We start from the raw sequence: 19,268 nt of genomic DNA on the forward strand, positions 1-19,268 counted from the left end.
CATATTGAATTGCTGAAGGTCTTTGTTGTGTCCATGAGCAGAAAGCAACTGTAAATATTTAGTGTGGTCTTCAGCTTCCATATTGTTAAGTAAACCTGAAGGCTTTTCAAAGCTGTAACCAGTATTAAGTGAAGGTTGTTTGATGAAAGTTGAAATGTCAGGCACTGGATTCTTTACAAAATAATTTGAAAACTCTAAAGGACTATTGTGATAATTATATCCAAGAAGAGACGAAGACTGTCGTTGGGAAGATGATTGAGGAATTTCTTTATTATTTATATCAGGAAGTACCAAATATTTTGAAGACTGTGGTTTGTCATTAACAAGAGTGCCATCCATAGCTGCTTTTTGTGTCAGTACTTTACTCATTTCATCTGTCATTTCATTTGGAGAAACCTTATATTCTTTCTGTGATGACAGTAACGATGGCGCGAAATAAACTGTCAGAGGAGTCTTGTAAGATGCATTACTAGCAATATTTGATGGCAAATTGTAATCTACCTTAACAGAAACTTCTGATCCTTTGTGCTCTTTCATACCTTTATTTTTTTTCAACAATTTTGGTAGAGGGCATCATACTTGGAGACAAAGTTGCTGAGGGCTTATCTTCAACATTAGGATCTTTATCATAGAAATCTGGAAGACTTGTATCATCAGTTTCAGTGTTATGGTCTCTCTCTATCTTCTCATGCATAAGGTTCTTGTCTTTATCTTCTTTGTGCTCGCTATTAGAGTTTGTGTGACCATAATCATCTTCTTCGGTAATAAATTCAGGATTTGACAAGTCCTCAAGTCCGAAGTCATCCAACATGAAAGGAAATTGTGATGAAAGATATTCCAAATTACGTTCTTGCGCTTGGTGGCCATATTCCGAAAATAGGTGGAAAACATGTGGGTTTCTGAAAGCGTACGGGTTAGCGTATAGCTGAGAAAGATTACTATCTGATTGGAAATCTGTATCAAGATCTTGCGTGGAGCTTCGGGCATTTAATACATTGGCAAGGTCGGTTTTTCTACGGAAAGAGCTAATACCACCTTGTAAGTAGTTTTTGTTAAGTGATGCATCATTGGAAAATCCGGAAATTGCCACACTTGGAGCGAGCATTGTGCTATGAAAATGTATATCTGCATTTTCGAGACCTCTAGAAGAATCTCTCGACATTGTAGACCCTAACGGCAAATTATGTTTTGTAGATAATACAGCATTAGGATTGGCTAATTCAAATACTTTATTAATATTTTGTCTGTACGTTGAATCATCTCCAAACACCAGAACTGATGAATCACCACTTTGTCTCATATTGTAGAGGTACCGATCAGGCACTTCATTATGGCCTTGATCACTAACAGTGAAAGATTTTGTCTCTGGTACAGCATGTCTTGAGAAGTAATCTGGACTAATAGCCATTTGCTTTATTTCTAATCCCGGAAATTGGTTTTCAAGAACTTTTTCTGCTCGCTTAATGTTTATCGGATTATAAAAAATCATTGAACAGAGAACGTTGTGCATCTGTAGATCGAGGAGGTTTTCTGACATTATTAGAAGTAAGGATATAATTTTGATGGAGATTATTTTGACCTTTTTTGGGTACATATTTGTCATTAAAGATATAGTAAGGGTTTTCTCTAACTACTGGTGATTCTTTAACAAAGTATTTAGTATTTTCTTGTTGATCAAACGGAGTTGACGAGGATTTTGCACGGGTGTTACGTTGATGGTAAAGTTTTGAAAGTGCATTAAATAAAGACAAACTAGAAGTAGATGAGGACGGTAAAATGGTATGTCTCCTAATTCGTTTCTTCTTTCCAGAAGATCGTATTTCTTGAAAGGTTTTCATTTCGTGCTGTTGTTTTTCTCCAAGCTCGGCTTCGCGCCAATATTTTTTCTGACGTTCAACGTATTTTGTTTTCTCTTGATTAGGCTGCTGATTATAAGTTACCAAATTTTGTTTATTGAGAGGAGTCGAGCGTAAATGATGGTCACCTTGTAGTACATTCTTTCTATAAAGGACGTTTAACACACGACTTTTTGAATTTATGTCAGTTGGAAAGAGAAAATATCGAGGAAGAAGTGATGAAGAAGTGCGAGGATCATGCATTACATGAAATATTCTTTCAGCCATATTTACATATCTTCTCTTAGAAATAAAACTCGAACGCCGATCAGAATAGACATCTTTGTCGTATATGGTTGGTGACTGCTGAATATGCACGTCTGATGAATCATCAATGCAGCTTATCAACTTGTGTGTCACCAACAGGTGTAAAATAAGGCAAAAAATAGCCTGAAAAAGTAATAGATTTATTATTCAAATTAATTCTATATTTTTACACAGTAAACTATACAATATTAATAAGTTGTAGATTTTCCTAACAAACAAATGCAACTACACAACTAGAGCTTTAACCGAGCAATTAAAAATAAATCTTATACCAGTAAAACTTACTCAATTGATAAAACAGAGACAGGTGATAGGATGTAAGCTGTGTTTTAAGTTGTTTAAATAGAAAACACGTGTAACGGAGGGCGTTCAATAAAGGTAAAGAAGACATTTCTTATAAATATTCTCAGGTTTGCACATCTTTTCTGATAATATTTCCTTAGTTTTTCGCCTCCAAGTGACATAGCGATATGCATGTGGACACTAGAAACACGTGGTAGCTACATCAGAAATAACTCATTCTGTAGCTTTGTACTTAATAACAAACAAAATCTTTAAGTTTTCCTTCGTGTACGTCTACTTATTTCCTCGATATTTTTACATTTTTATAATTTATTTCATGATCAAATTTTTGTATTCATTTAATTGCGTTGGTTCTCCTAAGTGTTCCTTAAATTTTGTGTTCAAATTTCTTGTAATTTATCAAGTTATTTAGAATTTTCAATTTTATGTTTATGGTACCGTTTCCATTATTGTAGATTTGTTTAGCAAATATTTTATTTTGAGTCCATCTTAATGTTGAAATGTTTTTTTCAATATCCAATTTTTGTTTGTGAATTTGTTCCATGTTTATATAAGCTGTTTTCCTATATTTTATATGTATTGGATAATTTCTTTCATTTTATTGGTTCTTTGTTGTTCTGTATGTTTTTATGTTATTTTTCTTTTATTTCAAGAATTGAAACATCATGTTTTATGAATTCTTTTCAGATGACGAGAGAAGATGAAGTTTTTTTTCCAAATGTTTAGAAAAATACTCGAATTCTATCATCAGTAAAATACAGAATTCAGCTGGAGCATAATAAATTCTAAATATGGTAAAGAATTGGTTCAAAATTGTTGTCAGACCAATAGTTAGGCCAGCCTTCCTATCCCCAAGTGGCTCAATGGTAAGTTTGCAGGCTTAAAACGCTAAAGTCAGATTTCAATAACTGTGATTGACAGAACACAAATATCCCATTATACAGCTATGTTACTACCAACCAACCAACCGTTTTGGCTAAATGGCCTCACTGGATCTCGTTAAAAGTCGTTTTGGCCGAAAATTTGACCACTTATCTCCCCTTGCAACATTTTGTTTTTTGCATATGGAGATTTAGGTTATGTTTTAAATATTATATATCTACTATTTAGATTATAATCTAAGTATTAAATGAAACAGATATAACATACTGTAATGGTATTTTTCATCATAATATCTAATTGAAACACGGCACACATTGTTATAGTGAAAGCAAAGACGTTTTGGAATAAAGAAATACTTAAAAGCAAGTAAGATAGTTAGAAGGCAAAATAATAATAATTGGTGTATTCACAATAAGTAAGATAATAACATTTATTTAACATTTTTAGTTTGAGCTGGTGACGTTTAAAACAATCTAATTGTATAAAATCTCTGTAATTTTCTTATCAAAATAGTATTCCATTATTTATTTGTGAGTATCATAACTTAAAGATACAAGAGTAGTAAATGTTATGTTTCGGATTAGAAATATTCGAAGGAAACCAAAACTTCTAATATTTCTATTGGAACAGTAGTATAGTGTTAAATTTAGTTTTACATTAAAATATAGGATACACTATTATGACAGTACAATATTTAAGTATTTAGTTTTAGCTGTAGATGGCGCAACATGAACAAAGGTTCTGAATTATTCATTTGTTTATTTGATTCAAAATGAATTTTATCATCAAATAAAGTATTTTACACAAAAAATAATACTTTCAATTTTACGTTTAATATAAAAGCAATAGTTTCAAATAGATACTAAAGTGTTGAAATGGAGATTAGTGATGGAAAAGAAACTGGACACGTAAATATAACAAATAATAATTAGTAAGTCAAACTTGTTGACATTTAATCCTATATCATCACAGTTTTTAATTAGTTTGTTTGTTTGTAATTAAACACAAAGCTAAAAAATGGGCTATCATTTCTCTGCCCACCACAGGATAGGTTTGAGAAACAGTAGATTTTTGCTGTACGATAGTCATTATAAGAAAGGAAAAAATATACAAAACACTAAATATTGTAACAAACACACTCAGTATCATGTTTGTGTAAATGCTGTTACAACAAATGTGTAGATAGTTAAAGATACAACACAGGAACTATTAAAAAATATCTAAAGGGTGAACTTTTATAACAGTGCTGAAAAGTATATTTTAGGAGTATCATTTATTTACAGAATGCAGTTAATAAATCAGTCTCACTGGCAATATAATGCTAGTTATTATATGTAAAATATAAAAAGTAAACACCAGCCCTGGTTGGCCACAGGGGGAAGATTGATAGAATGTCAGTAACCTTTGTATATTCACGTTGTTTGTTCTGATATCATGTCATCTGTTGTTGTAGTTTCATTGTGATCAGATGTCTGAGAATAAATATCTTCTATTCTAAATATTTTATGTTATATTAAATACCTTGTTAAAGATTCTAACTTAGATAGTATATGAAAATACAATATTTTGACTATATAACGATACGTGTTTGTACTTTGAACTTCGCGTAAAGCTACACGAGGGCTACCTGCGCTAGCTGTCTCAAAGTTGGCAGTGTAAGATTAGAGGGAAGGCAACTAATCATTACCACCTATCGCCAACTCTTCAGCTTTTACCAACGAATAGCTGAAAGGGCAAGCATGTTTGGTGGACCATCAGATTGCAAGTCAAGCAAGCGCCCTAACGTGTAAAATACGATATTTTGTCAATAACTCATTTATCGTTATATACAACATAATGAATAAAAATCATAATTATATGACTAGAGGAATAGCATAAGCATATATTTAATCCATAAAGTCGCATAAGCAAAGCATGTATATAAAGTGAAACAATAAGATTGTATATTAAATTATTGTACTACATTTAAAGATATTTCCACGAGAAATACATCTTTTTCAGAATTAGTAAAAAGTATGTTATAGAAATAAATGTAAAATATTGTTGATTAATCAATCATCCTTCGAGTCTTGATAACATTGCCCTTGGTAGCATCGCCTATAGTAGCACTATCCGTCCATAAAAACGCCACCTATCTTTGTATAAAGTAGACAACTAAATATAAATGAAAACTGAATAGTTGATAAGAACTAGAAGTTAAAAACAACAGATTATTTTTTTACTAATAACGCAAAACTGTAACAAAAATTCAGTACTAATAATTGTAAAAGTATGTTATGCAAAATAGATAATACTTTGATTTTAACTATAAAACTGATGACACATTGATCTGCATCACCCTCTGGTGGTTCTCTCGCAAACTATTTGCGCTCTCATCATACTAACACGCTCTCTGATGCCTATTACGTGATTGGTCTGTAACCCTCAGGTGTCAGTATATTACATAATAGTTATGTAACCTTCAGGTGTGTAAACTCTCAGCTGTTGTAATAATTCTCGTGTCACGTAATAAATATGTTATCTTCAGACGGGACCCTTTGATCCCCTTTCAACAGACGACTCTCTACGAAGTAGGCTTCTTTTAGGTACTGAGCAGTTACTACCGTTTGTAAAGACGTGAAGTCCTTATTTATCTACCTTTACACATCAAATGGCACTACAGCTGACTCTGCGTGGGACAACAGCAGGTATTCTCGGCATTAAACCGGAGTCAGTATCTCATAGTTTAAATACTGAAAATCGCACATATCGTTAGTATGTAGTTAATATACAATTGACAAATATTAGAGTATCAATTAAAAAAACAACAAAAACTAATGTACAAATACGTGTTCGTTATGTAAAATAATTGACTGTCTATGACCATATTCTAAACGTTTAGCACACACATCTATTATTCACCATGTGTACAACTACACACTATGGAACTGGAAATTTTCTTGGTTCCAAGCTTTGAACAGTTCTATTAATCAGTACCCCTAAAAACACTTGAAGAGCTCTATCAACGACCTTTCACTAAAAATTGAAAAAAGTCTAATTGTCAGTACTTTAATGAACATTAGAACAGGACTAACACCCAATACTTCACCAATATTTTTAAGCAGTCGATACTCTCATTAGGATTTCAGCCAATCCAATTAATATAACCATAAGTACCTGAAAATAATTAAGAGTCAGCACTTCATCAACATAACAACAGAACTGACAGTCAGTACTTCCAACAACAATATAAAAGCTCAAACAGTCGGTATTTCCATCAATTTTGAACGGCTCTAACAGTCTGTTGAAAAGAACTAACAGTCAGCACCTCATCAACACTTAGAAAGAACCTACTATACTCTCTAACAGTTCTTGTGCTCAGTACTTCATGACTTTTGAACAGAACTAGCAGTCAGCACCTCATCAACACTTAAAAAGAACCTACTATACTCTCTAACAGTTCTTGTGCTCAATACTTTATGACTTTTGAACAGAACTAGCAGTCACTACTTCTTCAACATTTTAATTGTTCTAACAATCGGTATAACCTTCAAAATCCTCTCTCGTCTATGCGCACATAACAGTGTTATATAATCATAAGGAAACAATAAGGAAAATTAGAAAAATTACTAAAAGAAAAAATAATAAAATATAAAGAGAAAATGTTCATATATTTTTAAAAACGTGGATCGCTCGTACACAATTCCTTAGAACGACTGTAATTTTCATAGCAAGATAAGAGAATGGTGTACAACATTAATAAATCATGGATGTTTAGAGTTGCGTTTAGAGGTAATATTTCATCTCCTATTAAGTACTTGTCACTTTAATGTTTTGACCATATATATATTTATCTTCGTGAATTGACTTTTATTACAACTATAAACGTGAATAAAACGTTTAATTTTCTTGGACATTAATTTGACGATTTATGTCTGAGCTAATTCTGCTAGTAGAATGAACTTGATAAAATATTATTAAGATTACAAATACACTTATCATTTGAAGTAATTGTACCTAACTGAAATAAATAAATAAGACTGTTGTAGCGTATTTAATTTTTAATTGTAGGCGAAAATAATTGAACGTTCAATTCAAGTGAAGAGAGCAAACTATTTCTGTCTCCTAGAACGTTTATATGGCTTGTACACTATCATAATTTGTTGTAAGATTACATTACAAATGACGTTCAAACCCCTTTAACAATACTAAAACTAAGGAAAAATTAGCTTATTTTATAAAGTATTCATTAACTACAATAAGAAGCACAGATCCAAATATTTTACAAAAATACACCACGTGATTCAACACTTTATTTTGAAAATACCTACACACCCTCTCAACAAAATACCACTGTATATATGTCCATCCTTGATTATTTTCAAATCACTCTCCTCTACGTTTCACTGACCACATATTTTTAACTACCCTATTTCTTGATATTTTGCAAAGTCTCTATTCATTAATATTTCCTAATATTCTTGAACTAACTTAACCTTAGCTTTTTAGCAATAATCTCAAATCAGTAAAATGAAATACTCCTATTACACGAAAGTTATATACGTTAATACATAATCATGGGGTTAGAATCTTAGGTTAAAATGATAGAAACAATGTTTGATAAAACGCCTTTTTCCAGAGAAGATTATTGACAAAGGTTTTAATTTGTTGAAAAGATAAATGAGGAAAAATTAAATGTAAAGAAGAGAATGAAAATTTTATACTGCTAGTCACTTCTCACTGTCCGGAGATATTGATTAATAACAACTCTATTTAAAAACAAATTGATCTAATTGTGGATAAAAGTTAAACATGTTTTGAAAATTTTGAAACAAGTTAGGCGAAGCTGCAACCTCCAAAGTTTTATGGAATGCAAACGATCAAAAATTCTAAAATGCTATTGTACGAGGTAATAGAAAAAATAGTTTAATATGTACTAATAGATATTATGAACTAGAAAAAGTTATTTATGGATCAAAATCGCAAAAATTTATTTATAATAGTAGATTCTTTTGATTTCAATGATAAATATGTAATTCATATTTTAAAATATTCTATTTGTGGATAATTATATGTTGGAGAAATAAAGAATTTGATACTAAGAGTTAATTTATATGGATATCTATATTAATAAAAGGATGTGTCTGCGTGATCACCATAGCACCAAGATGAAAGAATTTAGAAACCTAAAAGTTTTCACCCATACTAAGTGGACCCTGAGAGCGCGCACCTGGGCATTGTTACTTATCTACGGTCGTGCGCGCTTGCACATTTTTTTGATGATGCCGTCTAAATATATTGTAAAAATATGAGTACTAATGACATACATCAAAACAGAGATAAACAATCTAAGAAATAAAATACGAAGAAAAATAAAACACTTAAAACAAGATAAATTTAACTGCTCACAGTTAAATGAACATACAGATCCAAAAATTTCTGGACACATTTAAAACGAATTACAAATAATCTTAACACCCAGAAAATCTATCTAACTTTAAACCGTGAACACAAAATAGTTTATAAAAACATATAAAAAGTAGAAGTTGTTTCAAAGAACAGTTAATGAAAACATTGAAAACATATAATAAACATGGTATGGATACTCACTATTTTATACAGTAAACGAGTATATACAACAAAGCAAACACATTTACACACCAGTATTTTCAGTTGTTTCAATTAGCTCTTAAAATACACAAAAACAAGCAATAGCACAACCATCAAAATAGAAGTAACCACATTTATAAGACACACAAAACAAACCACCGGGAGAAGATGGTATATAAGCCATTATTCTAAAAAAAGGCATTCAGAGGTTGTTTGACCATCTATCAGCACTATTTAATTACTTCCTAAGCCCAGCAACGTAAAAGCAAGAAAATTATATGCTGTTTCTATGAGAAGGTAAACCAGCAAATAAACCAAAAAAGTACCAGCTTCATGGTTAAAATGTTAGGAATAATATTATATAATAAACTCTCCAGATTCCTGGAGATCATATTAAAATCACCTGAAGCACAAAATGGTTTCAGAAAATTTCGGCAAATCACAGATCATTTAGTTAGATAACTGAAACCGTTGTAGATAGTTTTAATCAAGACAAATGCAATGTCGCCTTCTTTCATTATACAGAGAAAGCTTTCAACACTGTCTGGTACAGTACTCCACGTTACCGCGTGAAACAAATGGAATTTTCAGCAGAGGTTAATCGTTGTTTATATAACATTGTTTTTAGAAAATAGAGTGATTATTTAGGGCAAATACTCAGAATATTTTACTTCTGAGGCAAGTGCTCCCCAGGGGAAGGGGATAGTTAGTCCTATCCTCTTCATTATGTATGTAAGCGGCATGTCCTTAACATAGTCATATTTTAGTCTAATTTCATAGTTCGCAGACAATGTGACGATACTGAAGACTTCTAGGACCTCCTCAATAGCCGAAAAAAATGCCCAACCAGTTCTAAATCAAATAGTTGAATATTGACAAAAACATAGAATTAATATAAATGTTACAAAGATCAACCTGGCATTATTCTCGAAATTGATAAAAGTAAGTAGACACCCACTGATATTATATTAACATGGAACTCGTCTACATATCGCCACATCAGTAAAATTTCTTGGATTAACACATGATTCTAAATTAACATTGAAAAATCACATCACTCACACCACATATAAAACATGACAAGAAGCACACTATGCTAGGAGACTGTCAGGTAAAAATATTGTACACCATACAAAAATAGCAGTAAAATTTATAAACAGTATGTACGTCTAGTAATTCACTATGTCTGTCCAACTTGGATGAACATTGCACAGTTAAAATGAATGCAGAATTGACTAGTTACCACAGCATTTATAGTACCCAACCAACAATTAAAGAAACATATACAAATGCACAAACATATAATGAATCCACGAAAGATTTCTAGATAACTCATTGAAATGTTTTTAGAAAAATCTTTACAAACATGCTTTGCTAACTCTCATAGGTCATTATGTCATACATGATCACAGTATCACTAAGTGCGTCTCTCCTCTTAATATGTGGCATTAGAAAAAAAACTACTTATACTAGATTGTAAAATATCGTTTAGATTTAGATATTTATAGCAGTGTATTTGTATCAAATTCGCGTTTGATAACGTAATCCCGTAAAAATGTGAGTGACGAAAAAAAAGCACTAAATACTATAGGCTTAACATTCATGGACATGACCATGAAGAGGACAAAATGGTCAGTGTAGTTAACTTAGTGTTTGAGTCCTGATTTCCTGGAGTAATCGCATGACATTTGCCATTTAATATCCACACTGTAAAGTAGGAAGGAAAAGGTCTAAACAGAACCTGACCCTCCCAGGTCGCATACAACACGACCGAATACCGATTCAAAAAGACGACAATAACTTCTAAAAAAACATTTAAATTACTCCCGATAAAGTACGTAAAGTATTTCTCAAAAAATACCTGCAGTTTGTAGCCAACCTGCGGGTCACGAGTTCGAATCCTCATCCCACCAAACATGCTTGACCTTTCAGATGTGTGGATGTTATAATGTCACGGTCAGTCCCATTATTCGTTGGTAAACGAGTAGTCCCAAGAGTTGGCGATGGTTAATGATGACTAACTATCTTAGCACTAGTATTTCACGGCAAAATTAGGGACAGCTAACGCAAATAGCCCTCGTGTAGCTTTGCGCGAACTTTCAACCAAACCTTAAAACGTGAACATTAAGTTAACTTATTTTGTAAACTGAGTTCTTTTAAGTCTCAAAAATTAAAAATATATAAAATACTTAATTGTTTACTGTTTTTTATAATTTTTATACTGAAGAGTAGTCAGTGATGCTGAGGTATTGGTTAAATAAGGAAACTTGATAATTAAAGAATACTTTGATTAAAAGAAGAGGGGATTCAAGTTTTCCGACAGTGTAAGGTTACAAACATCTGTCACTTGTAACAAACCTGATGAAGGCAGAAACTGAAAATAAGAGACACTTTCCATAATAGACATATAACTTCGAAAAGCAGCTCATCCTTTAAAAGTTATGTCTGTAATCACGACTTCAATGATAGAGACAAACAATCCATAAGTGCAGCACTTATAGGCATTGTGAGAATGTTAAATGTCTAATGTGGAGTGGTTTAAACAGTAAATTGTAGAGATGATAATGGTTTAAGAGTACTAAAAGATTATATCTTTCAAAATAAATTTATTTTCTTACCATCGTAATTAATAAATTTGTGACTTAATAAGACGTGTGGATAGTTCTACTGGCCCGCTTTTTTGCATAATAACATATTTAGTGTATCTACACACATAAATCCTCTGGGTTATCATGATAAGTCACAAACTGAGAGTCCCCAAGCTGGACAGTAGTAATTCTAGAGAAATATAATACTAAAAACCCAGCGTTCGATTCCAAACAGTGGACACAGCAGATAGTCCAATGTGACTTTGTCCTTAGAATCAAACAAATAACATACAAGCTAAGGATGATTATAATGACACAAAATAGAACATTTTGTTAGAATTTGGGTTATAAAAGATATTTTCAACATGTTAGACAGGTTTTTTAAAAGGTTACATATACTATATAGTCATTATAACTCACGGTTAATTAAGGTATACATTTAAAAAAATCATATGAAAAAGCAGAGAAGTATTTACTCGATAACAATAACAAATATTAATCCTATGTTTATTTTGTTATTTTAAATCAGGTTCGCAGAAGAGTTTCACAGTAATGTAGCTATAACAACAGTTTGCTTCCCCAAGTGAGACGTTCATGGATATTACTATCCACCCTTCGCCCCATTTGTATTGATTATGTTTAGCTGGAATAATTTTTGAACAAAATGAACAGAAAGGTAAGGTTCACTGACTAAGGCACAATCATCTATAATTTTGAAATGCAGACCAGGAGAGAAGACAACTAGTCGGAAACACTCGCAGTCTGAAGCTGCTACCCTTAACTGAACAATAGGGATCACAGCCACTCTTATAACGCACCCGTGCCTGAAAATGCGAAGCGTATTTCATAGCACCATATCTCGAACCTTAGACATTTAAATCTCCCCGTCATACGTACTAATTACTGGATTACATTCAGGCTGAATGTGTGCACGTGAAAGAAAGGACGCACTTTTATGACTCGTAGAGCTGTTTGGAACTTTTTAATATTGTTGATATAAATAATATAAAAATTTAGCAGAAAAGCCATTAAAATTAAAGTATGAAAGTCTTTCCTGAAAGAATTTGCCCATGTAATAGAGTCCTTATTATTCTTAACGTTTCTAAACAGATATTAACTTTTGTAAGAACTTAATATGTTACAGTTGAAAGAGTATAAATATTTAATCAGAAACTTTACGGGAGAAATCATATAACGTAATTTATGAATGAATATACATTTAAATTTAGACACTACGGTAAAATAGTTGAAGAAATTCTCTAAAATACTGTTATTAATGATCATGAGTTATAAATTATTCGGGTTAGCTCTGCTAACTTCTTTATTACATTTAGATTTCTATGAATTTGGAGGGAAAGGATTAAGTAGCTAGTCTTCGTTTAAACCTGAGAATGTTTATGTTAAATGATTAGTGACTAAATGTATTTCCTCAAGAAAAAACAGTATGGAAGATCATATTTTAAAACTGATAATTTTAGGAAATAAAGTAAGTTTATTTCGATTTTTTTTTTACAGTATAGATATATACGCAAATTAAGCTTCTTTCAGACAAAGTGAGAGAAAGAAAGAACAAAATGAAACTCGAGTATGACATTAATTAATTTAGAAGTACAAATATATGATGAGATGAAGATAAGTATCTTATAAAATAAAACTCCAAATGTATACAATAATGATAACCTAATACATGTTAAAATTAATACAATGTTTAAAAGTATACTTATTATGTTAAAAAGTATAAATTGGAAAGCATAGTATAAGTAAATAATAATGTAACACACATCAAAATATAATCAACTGTAATGTTTAAAATTTGATTAATTACAATTATTCTTACTTTATGTTTTTTTGTTTAGGTTTAATTTCATACCTTGCGTGATTATATATAATCCGTTATGTGACTGTCCTGTATTTTTATAATTTTAATAAATGATTTATCTAACCTTATTTTTGGTTATTTTCTTACACTGTCTATGTATTTGAAATATCTGTGATTATCACATATCATTTGATTCATTGATACTGCAGAATGATTCTAAGTACCTGCTTTTTCTTCCCGCTTACAATCAGAGAGAACGCCAATTAACGTCTCCATCTTTAAACCAACACGTGATAATATATACATTTCTAAAACCTACTAACAACCAAATGGACTTGCTTGAAATGCTCTAAACTGTGCTTCTTAGGTACGTGTGATATGAGTTTGAGATTTCACTTCAGCGAATTTAGTTAACTAGCTGAAGCAACGGAGACAAGGTTTATTTGTTTGTTTCTCTTCGCGGGAAGGCAGCTAGCCATCACCATCCACCGCCAACTCTTGAGCTACTCTTTTACCAACGAATAGTGGGATTGGCCATACAATTATAACGCCCTCACAGCTAAAAAGACGAGCATGAACTCGCAACCCTCAGAGTACGAGTCAAGCGCCCTAACTACCTGTCCATGCCAAGCTACGAGAGAAAGAAACCTGAGAGCTAGGACCAAACAACTTAAACTACTAGACAACGTCAGAGAATAGAAAACATTAAATCTTTTTTCACGAAACGTGGTTTGTATTTAGCTTATACTTCATTTTTTAATGCCGTATCTAACCGATTTCTGTGTTTATTCTATTACCCTTTTCTAAGAATCCCCTTTTCTGTTACTTTACAGTTTAAACTAGTGCTACCGGTGCCCGATCCTAACCGGAACTGAAATAGTACCCTGTTCCTGTATCCTTGACCTTCAGGCTGTGGTCGATTTCCGTGTTGCACAACACTTAATAGGAAGTTTTTGTGTCAAACGTATTACCCTCAAATGTCACGTCAGTCATTGCTTCGAACCAGTACCTTCAGGCTGTATATATTATTATTTAGAAAACGAGATCTACCCATTAAATAATAATTGAAAAATACATTTTCTAAAACTTCAATGTTAAATTATGCATACGTGCATGCATAATATACTTGATTACTTTAATAAATCATTACTTTAAATGCACAACGTCTTCAAAGATTGTTTGTAGCAAAAACATTTATGTGGCTGATGATAAAAACTAAATTAAAATATTTATAAATCAATGTTCTGTATCGTTTTAATGCTAAAATCCACTTATTAATGATACGCCAGTATTTAAAAATAGTGCATTTAGCTGTTCTTCAATATACGTTTGCTTTACGGTATATACTTTTCTATGATCCTAAACTTTATTTTAAGTTAAATAATTTCACAATTAATATATACAACCTCCTTTCTCTTTTTTTATCACCATGTTTCACAAGTATCGAAAGTACTACTATAAAACGGATCATATTTACAAATTTAAATTGGTACTTACGTAATAACGTTGAGGGGCATTCAGATTGAATATAAATTTAATGTGATCGAGTGTAACGTGAGTAATAAATTTTTAAACATTTTTCTAGTTATGCCACCTTTTATCAATTCACTTCTTAATAGTATTAAAATTTTTTGGCCTACAGAAACAACTGTTTCTTCTGTGTAGTGTGTGTGAGTCTGATGGTTTCTTATTAAGTTTTTGTTGTTCTTGTGAAAAGAAAAGAAAAACATAAATTAATCTAAATAAATCGTATACATTTAATACTGTATTAATGTCTTTTAAATTTCTCATAAATTAAAGTGATTGTAATGACCCTCCTATAATACGTAAATATCCTTAAATCTATATGAACATAATACTATTTTGCAGGGCGTATACTGGTACGGAGGCTTATGAAGCCTATACAGAGGATACGTACAAATTTTCGGTTTTGCAGTTTTTATGAGCAATCTTTGTTGTTTTAAAATGCATATAAGAAAAGCAACTTTTAATGCCCTAAGATAACGTTTAATTAGTCATTAATTTACAAAACTTCCTCACAGGGAACTGATACTACAGCTAGTTATGAATATTTATTGACGAGTATAGTTTCTGATGTTATTCTAACCAAAGTACCTAAAAGTGATTAGAATCAGCGAGGTCGACCTTGCAACGAAAGCAAATTATATGTAAACGGTCTAGCTACTATGTGTTTTTTTTCATGCATGTTAAAATGAGCAGGAAATAAAAATAAACGAATGTAACTTTTGTATCCTTTTGTTTTGGAAAAACATTTATCTATGTTTTTTGTAGAACACAATATAATATTTAGTTGTTATGAGGTATCAAATAAACTACAACTATCTTTCTGGTTGCACGAAGCTCTCGACGAGTGTGTGTGCTTCAGAACTTAATAAATCCCTGGTTTCTTTATTTCAAACAGATTACTAGTTTTCTTAATTGTAGAAATTAGTGGTTCCCATTTCATAACAGGCCCTCTGTAACCCGGCCAGGCATGGCCAGGTGTTAAGGGTCTCAACTAGTAATCTGAGGGTCGCGGGTTCGAATCCCCATCACACCAAACATACTCGCCCTTTCAACCGTGAGGGCTTTGTAATAGAATGGTCAATCCCACTATTCGTTGGTAAAAGAGTAGCCAAAGAGTTGGCGGTGGGTGGTGAAGACTAGCTGCCTTCACTCTAGTCTTACACTGCTAAATTAGGGACGACTAGCGCAGATAGCCCTTGTGTACTTTTGCACGAAATCTAAAATCAAACAAACCCTCTGTAAATTTTTGAATTGACAATGTAGCTTTATAACATGTAAGACTCGTACACTTTTCCTAAGATGGTTTAATATCACTTTAGCCCTAAGATTACAGTTGTTTTTTTCTAATAGGATTTCCTTAAGTTTTTTACACACCAACTAGAATGTTGGTCCACGACATTATTGGTCACTTGGTTGTTTACAGCATACAACTCAAGCAAAAGAGATGTAAGCGAGAACTCCATCAATATTGAAATTAATTTAATTAATTATTGCAGAGATTCACTTTGTATTTTATATAGAATCAAAGCGATTTTGTTATTTAGGCCAGATATTCATATTGACGGTTGTAACTGGAAAAACACATAAAATTACTCTGTATGATTCAATGTGCGGACTTTAACGGAAGCGATTGTTTGTTTGTTTTGGAATTTCGCGCAAAGCTACTCGAGGGCTACCTGTGCTAGCCGTCCCTACTTTAGCAGTATAAGACTAGAGGGAAGGCAGCTAGTCATCACCACCCACCGCCAACTCTTGGGCTACTCTTTTACCAACGAATAGTGGGATTGACCGTCACATTATAACGCCCCCACGGCTGAAAGGGCGAGCATGTTTGGCGCGACTGGGATGCGAACCCGCGACTCTCAGATTACGAGTCGCACGCCTTAACACGCTTGGCCATACCGGGCCCAACGGAAGCGAAGAATAGAAAAAACAAGTCGGTAATTTGAAGGATAAAGGAAAACATTTACTTGATTTCTCATTTATTTTCTTTGAGATGAGTTTTACGCTTTACACTTTGAAAAATATAATTACTTCAAAATTACGATAAACAACACTTTTCAAGCATCATACGAAAATAATTTAATCTACTTTTTCTTGAAATATCTATAAACAAAATTATCTCTAAAATGTTATAACTAGATTAAGCTGGACCTAATAGAGTAACAGAGTACTATGATAGGAATATCTGTATATATTATCTGAGAGAGTGAACATTGAAAAGGAAACTTAGCATATCACTTCAATAATATAATTTTTATTCTTAGCCTTGATGGCTAATCATAAGTTAAATGAGTTATATAATTTATAACACAAATGTCAAAGTTATATTTAATTAAGTAAAATCTTTTTATGCGTACTACAAACTGGACTTATAAGGGTTCTAATCATCACTTACTCTGATCATCACGGATTTTCACTAATTCCATAAGAGTGTTTACTTCTGTCATATATTACTTGTACAAAAACACCTCGTATATATGACCAACTTCTGGCTTATATACGCTAGAGTCAGGTTATATATAAGGGTATTCTGGGAAGTGGTTTATTCAGTATCAAGCTATACACGCCCTAAGCAGTAAAAAAAGTTTCGTGGCACGCCTAAAATAGCTTGCTCATAATCCTTCAAACTGGTAGTGGCTTTTGTCAGAGTTTAGTCGCTGTTTGAGATTTAAGTTGAGAAGCTAAAAAATGTCAGTTTGAGTGAGAAGTGAAGAATTGTCAAACATTTGTTTTTATGAACTCCTTAGGTGTCACTTTGCACAAGCACCCTCTCTGTATTGAGTTTGAGAACAAACAACACACTAATTATTTTAGCATGCGTAGCAGTGTTACCTGTCACCTATTCTGCAATAAAATTTTCATTGGGCAAACGTAATTCTTTCATTTGTCAAGTTCTTGCTTTTCTAATTGTCCGTTTAACACTAGAAATTTTATATTTCATTTTGTTTGTTTGTTTGTTTGTTTTGGAATTTCGCACAAAGCTACTCGAGGGCTATCTGTGCTAGCCGTCCCTAATTTAGCAGTGTAAGACTAGAGGGAAGGCAGCTAGTCATCATCACCCACCGCCAACTCTTGGGATACTCTTTTACCAACGAATAGTGGGGTTGACCGTCACATTATAACGCCCCCACGGTTGGGAGGGCGAGCATGTTTGGCGCGACGCGGATGCGAACCCGCGACCCTCAGATTACGAGTCGCACGCCTTAACGCGCTTGGCCATGCCGGGCCCCTTTATATTTCATATTCAAAAAATTCTGTAAATTTAAAAATGATGTATACATTTAAATAATGTTTAATGATTAAAAATATAAAAAAAATTATTAATATTCCTTTAGGACTTTATCGATTATTTAAATCAAAGAAAAAAAAAACTTAGACGTCAAGGATTTTATTCTTTCACTTCGTCCTAATTCTTAAACTGGGGAGCAGTCGAAATTTTGAGACTAAAAAAGAAACACCCGTTCGTGGGCTGAACGGCCAGTTTAGTTTCAGTTGAAGTACTCAGCCCTTCATAAAGGCTTTGAACCGAACAATAACATTTACTGCCTTTTTTTATTAGACACCCACAAGAAAACATTTACAAATAATGAGATAAAATTAGATTGTTTGTTTCCTTTAGCACGAAATTACAATTGGTTATTTACTATGCTCATCTCGAAGGATTGAACCCTGTACTTTAGGATTTTCAGTCTTTAAATTTACCGTTGATCTACCGGCAAACAGAACCACAAGCTAAGTTTAGCATATACTATGTAATAAATTCAAGGAATCATAACTTAAGAAAGGAATTGAGATCCATAAAATAATCTTTATTAATTCAGCATAAGTCCATGAAAAATCACCAAAATTTTAGTTTTGCTTTAGAAATTGTTTAAAATGAGCCTTTAGAATTCAACAAGGTTCTACGGAAGATGAACATATTTCTGTTTATGGAAGTTCACCTCAGTGCTTTAGATTATTCTGTCTTGTTAGTGCTTTGATGAAATTAACAATTTTATTGTTATTAAAACATTCTGTTTTAATCACTTTCTTATTCATAAACTTTGACACTGGAAGTATTATCTTAAATGTAATGACTTAGTAATGGTTATTTGTGTGTTTGGAATTAAGCACAAAGCTACACAAAGGGCTAACTGTGCTCTGTCAACACGGGTATGAAAATTCGGTTTCTAGCGTCGTAAATCCGCAGACACATCGCTGTGTCATTGATGGGTTTTGGTAAAGAAACCAGGACCGTCAAACAAACCCTCAGAATACATACACACCAGGATTAGAGTGTAGTAGTTTTGTACGAATATTCAGAACCTAAATATAATTTTAAATTCATACCTTGTTCATTTTTTAAGACGATTAGTATTTAAGATTCTCTTATTCCTAATAATCTGTTGACTAATA

General features: G+C 32.4%; 1 protein-coding gene across 1 annotated transcript; it reads right to left on the minus strand.

Moving 5' to 3' along the window:
* Positions 1 to 541: 541 nt before the first annotated feature.
* Positions 542 to 17,366, minus strand: LOC143229398 (uncharacterized). The gene is made up of 2 exons (XM_076461677.1): positions 17,269 to 17,366; positions 542 to 2,285 (listed from the first exon to the last, which is right to left on the minus strand). Exon 2 carries the CDS (start codon positions 1,601 to 1,603, stop codon positions 542 to 544), a length of 1,062 nt encoding a protein of 353 aa, XP_076317792.1. The 5' UTR covers positions 1,604 to 2,285; positions 17,269 to 17,366.
* Positions 17,367 to 19,268: the final 1,902 nt, after the last annotated feature.

Source organism: Tachypleus tridentatus, chromosome 10, assembly GCF_004210375.1.
Source record: "Tachypleus tridentatus isolate NWPU-2018 chromosome 10, ASM421037v1, whole genome shotgun sequence".
NCBI lineage: Eukaryota > Metazoa > Arthropoda > Merostomata > Xiphosura > Limulidae > Tachypleus > Tachypleus tridentatus.

Coding starts and splice junctions, on each gene's coding strand:
- LOC143229398 (XM_076461677.1), bottom strand. CDS start 1,603: ATGACAAATATGTACCCAAAAAAGGTCAAAATAATCTCCATCAAAATT.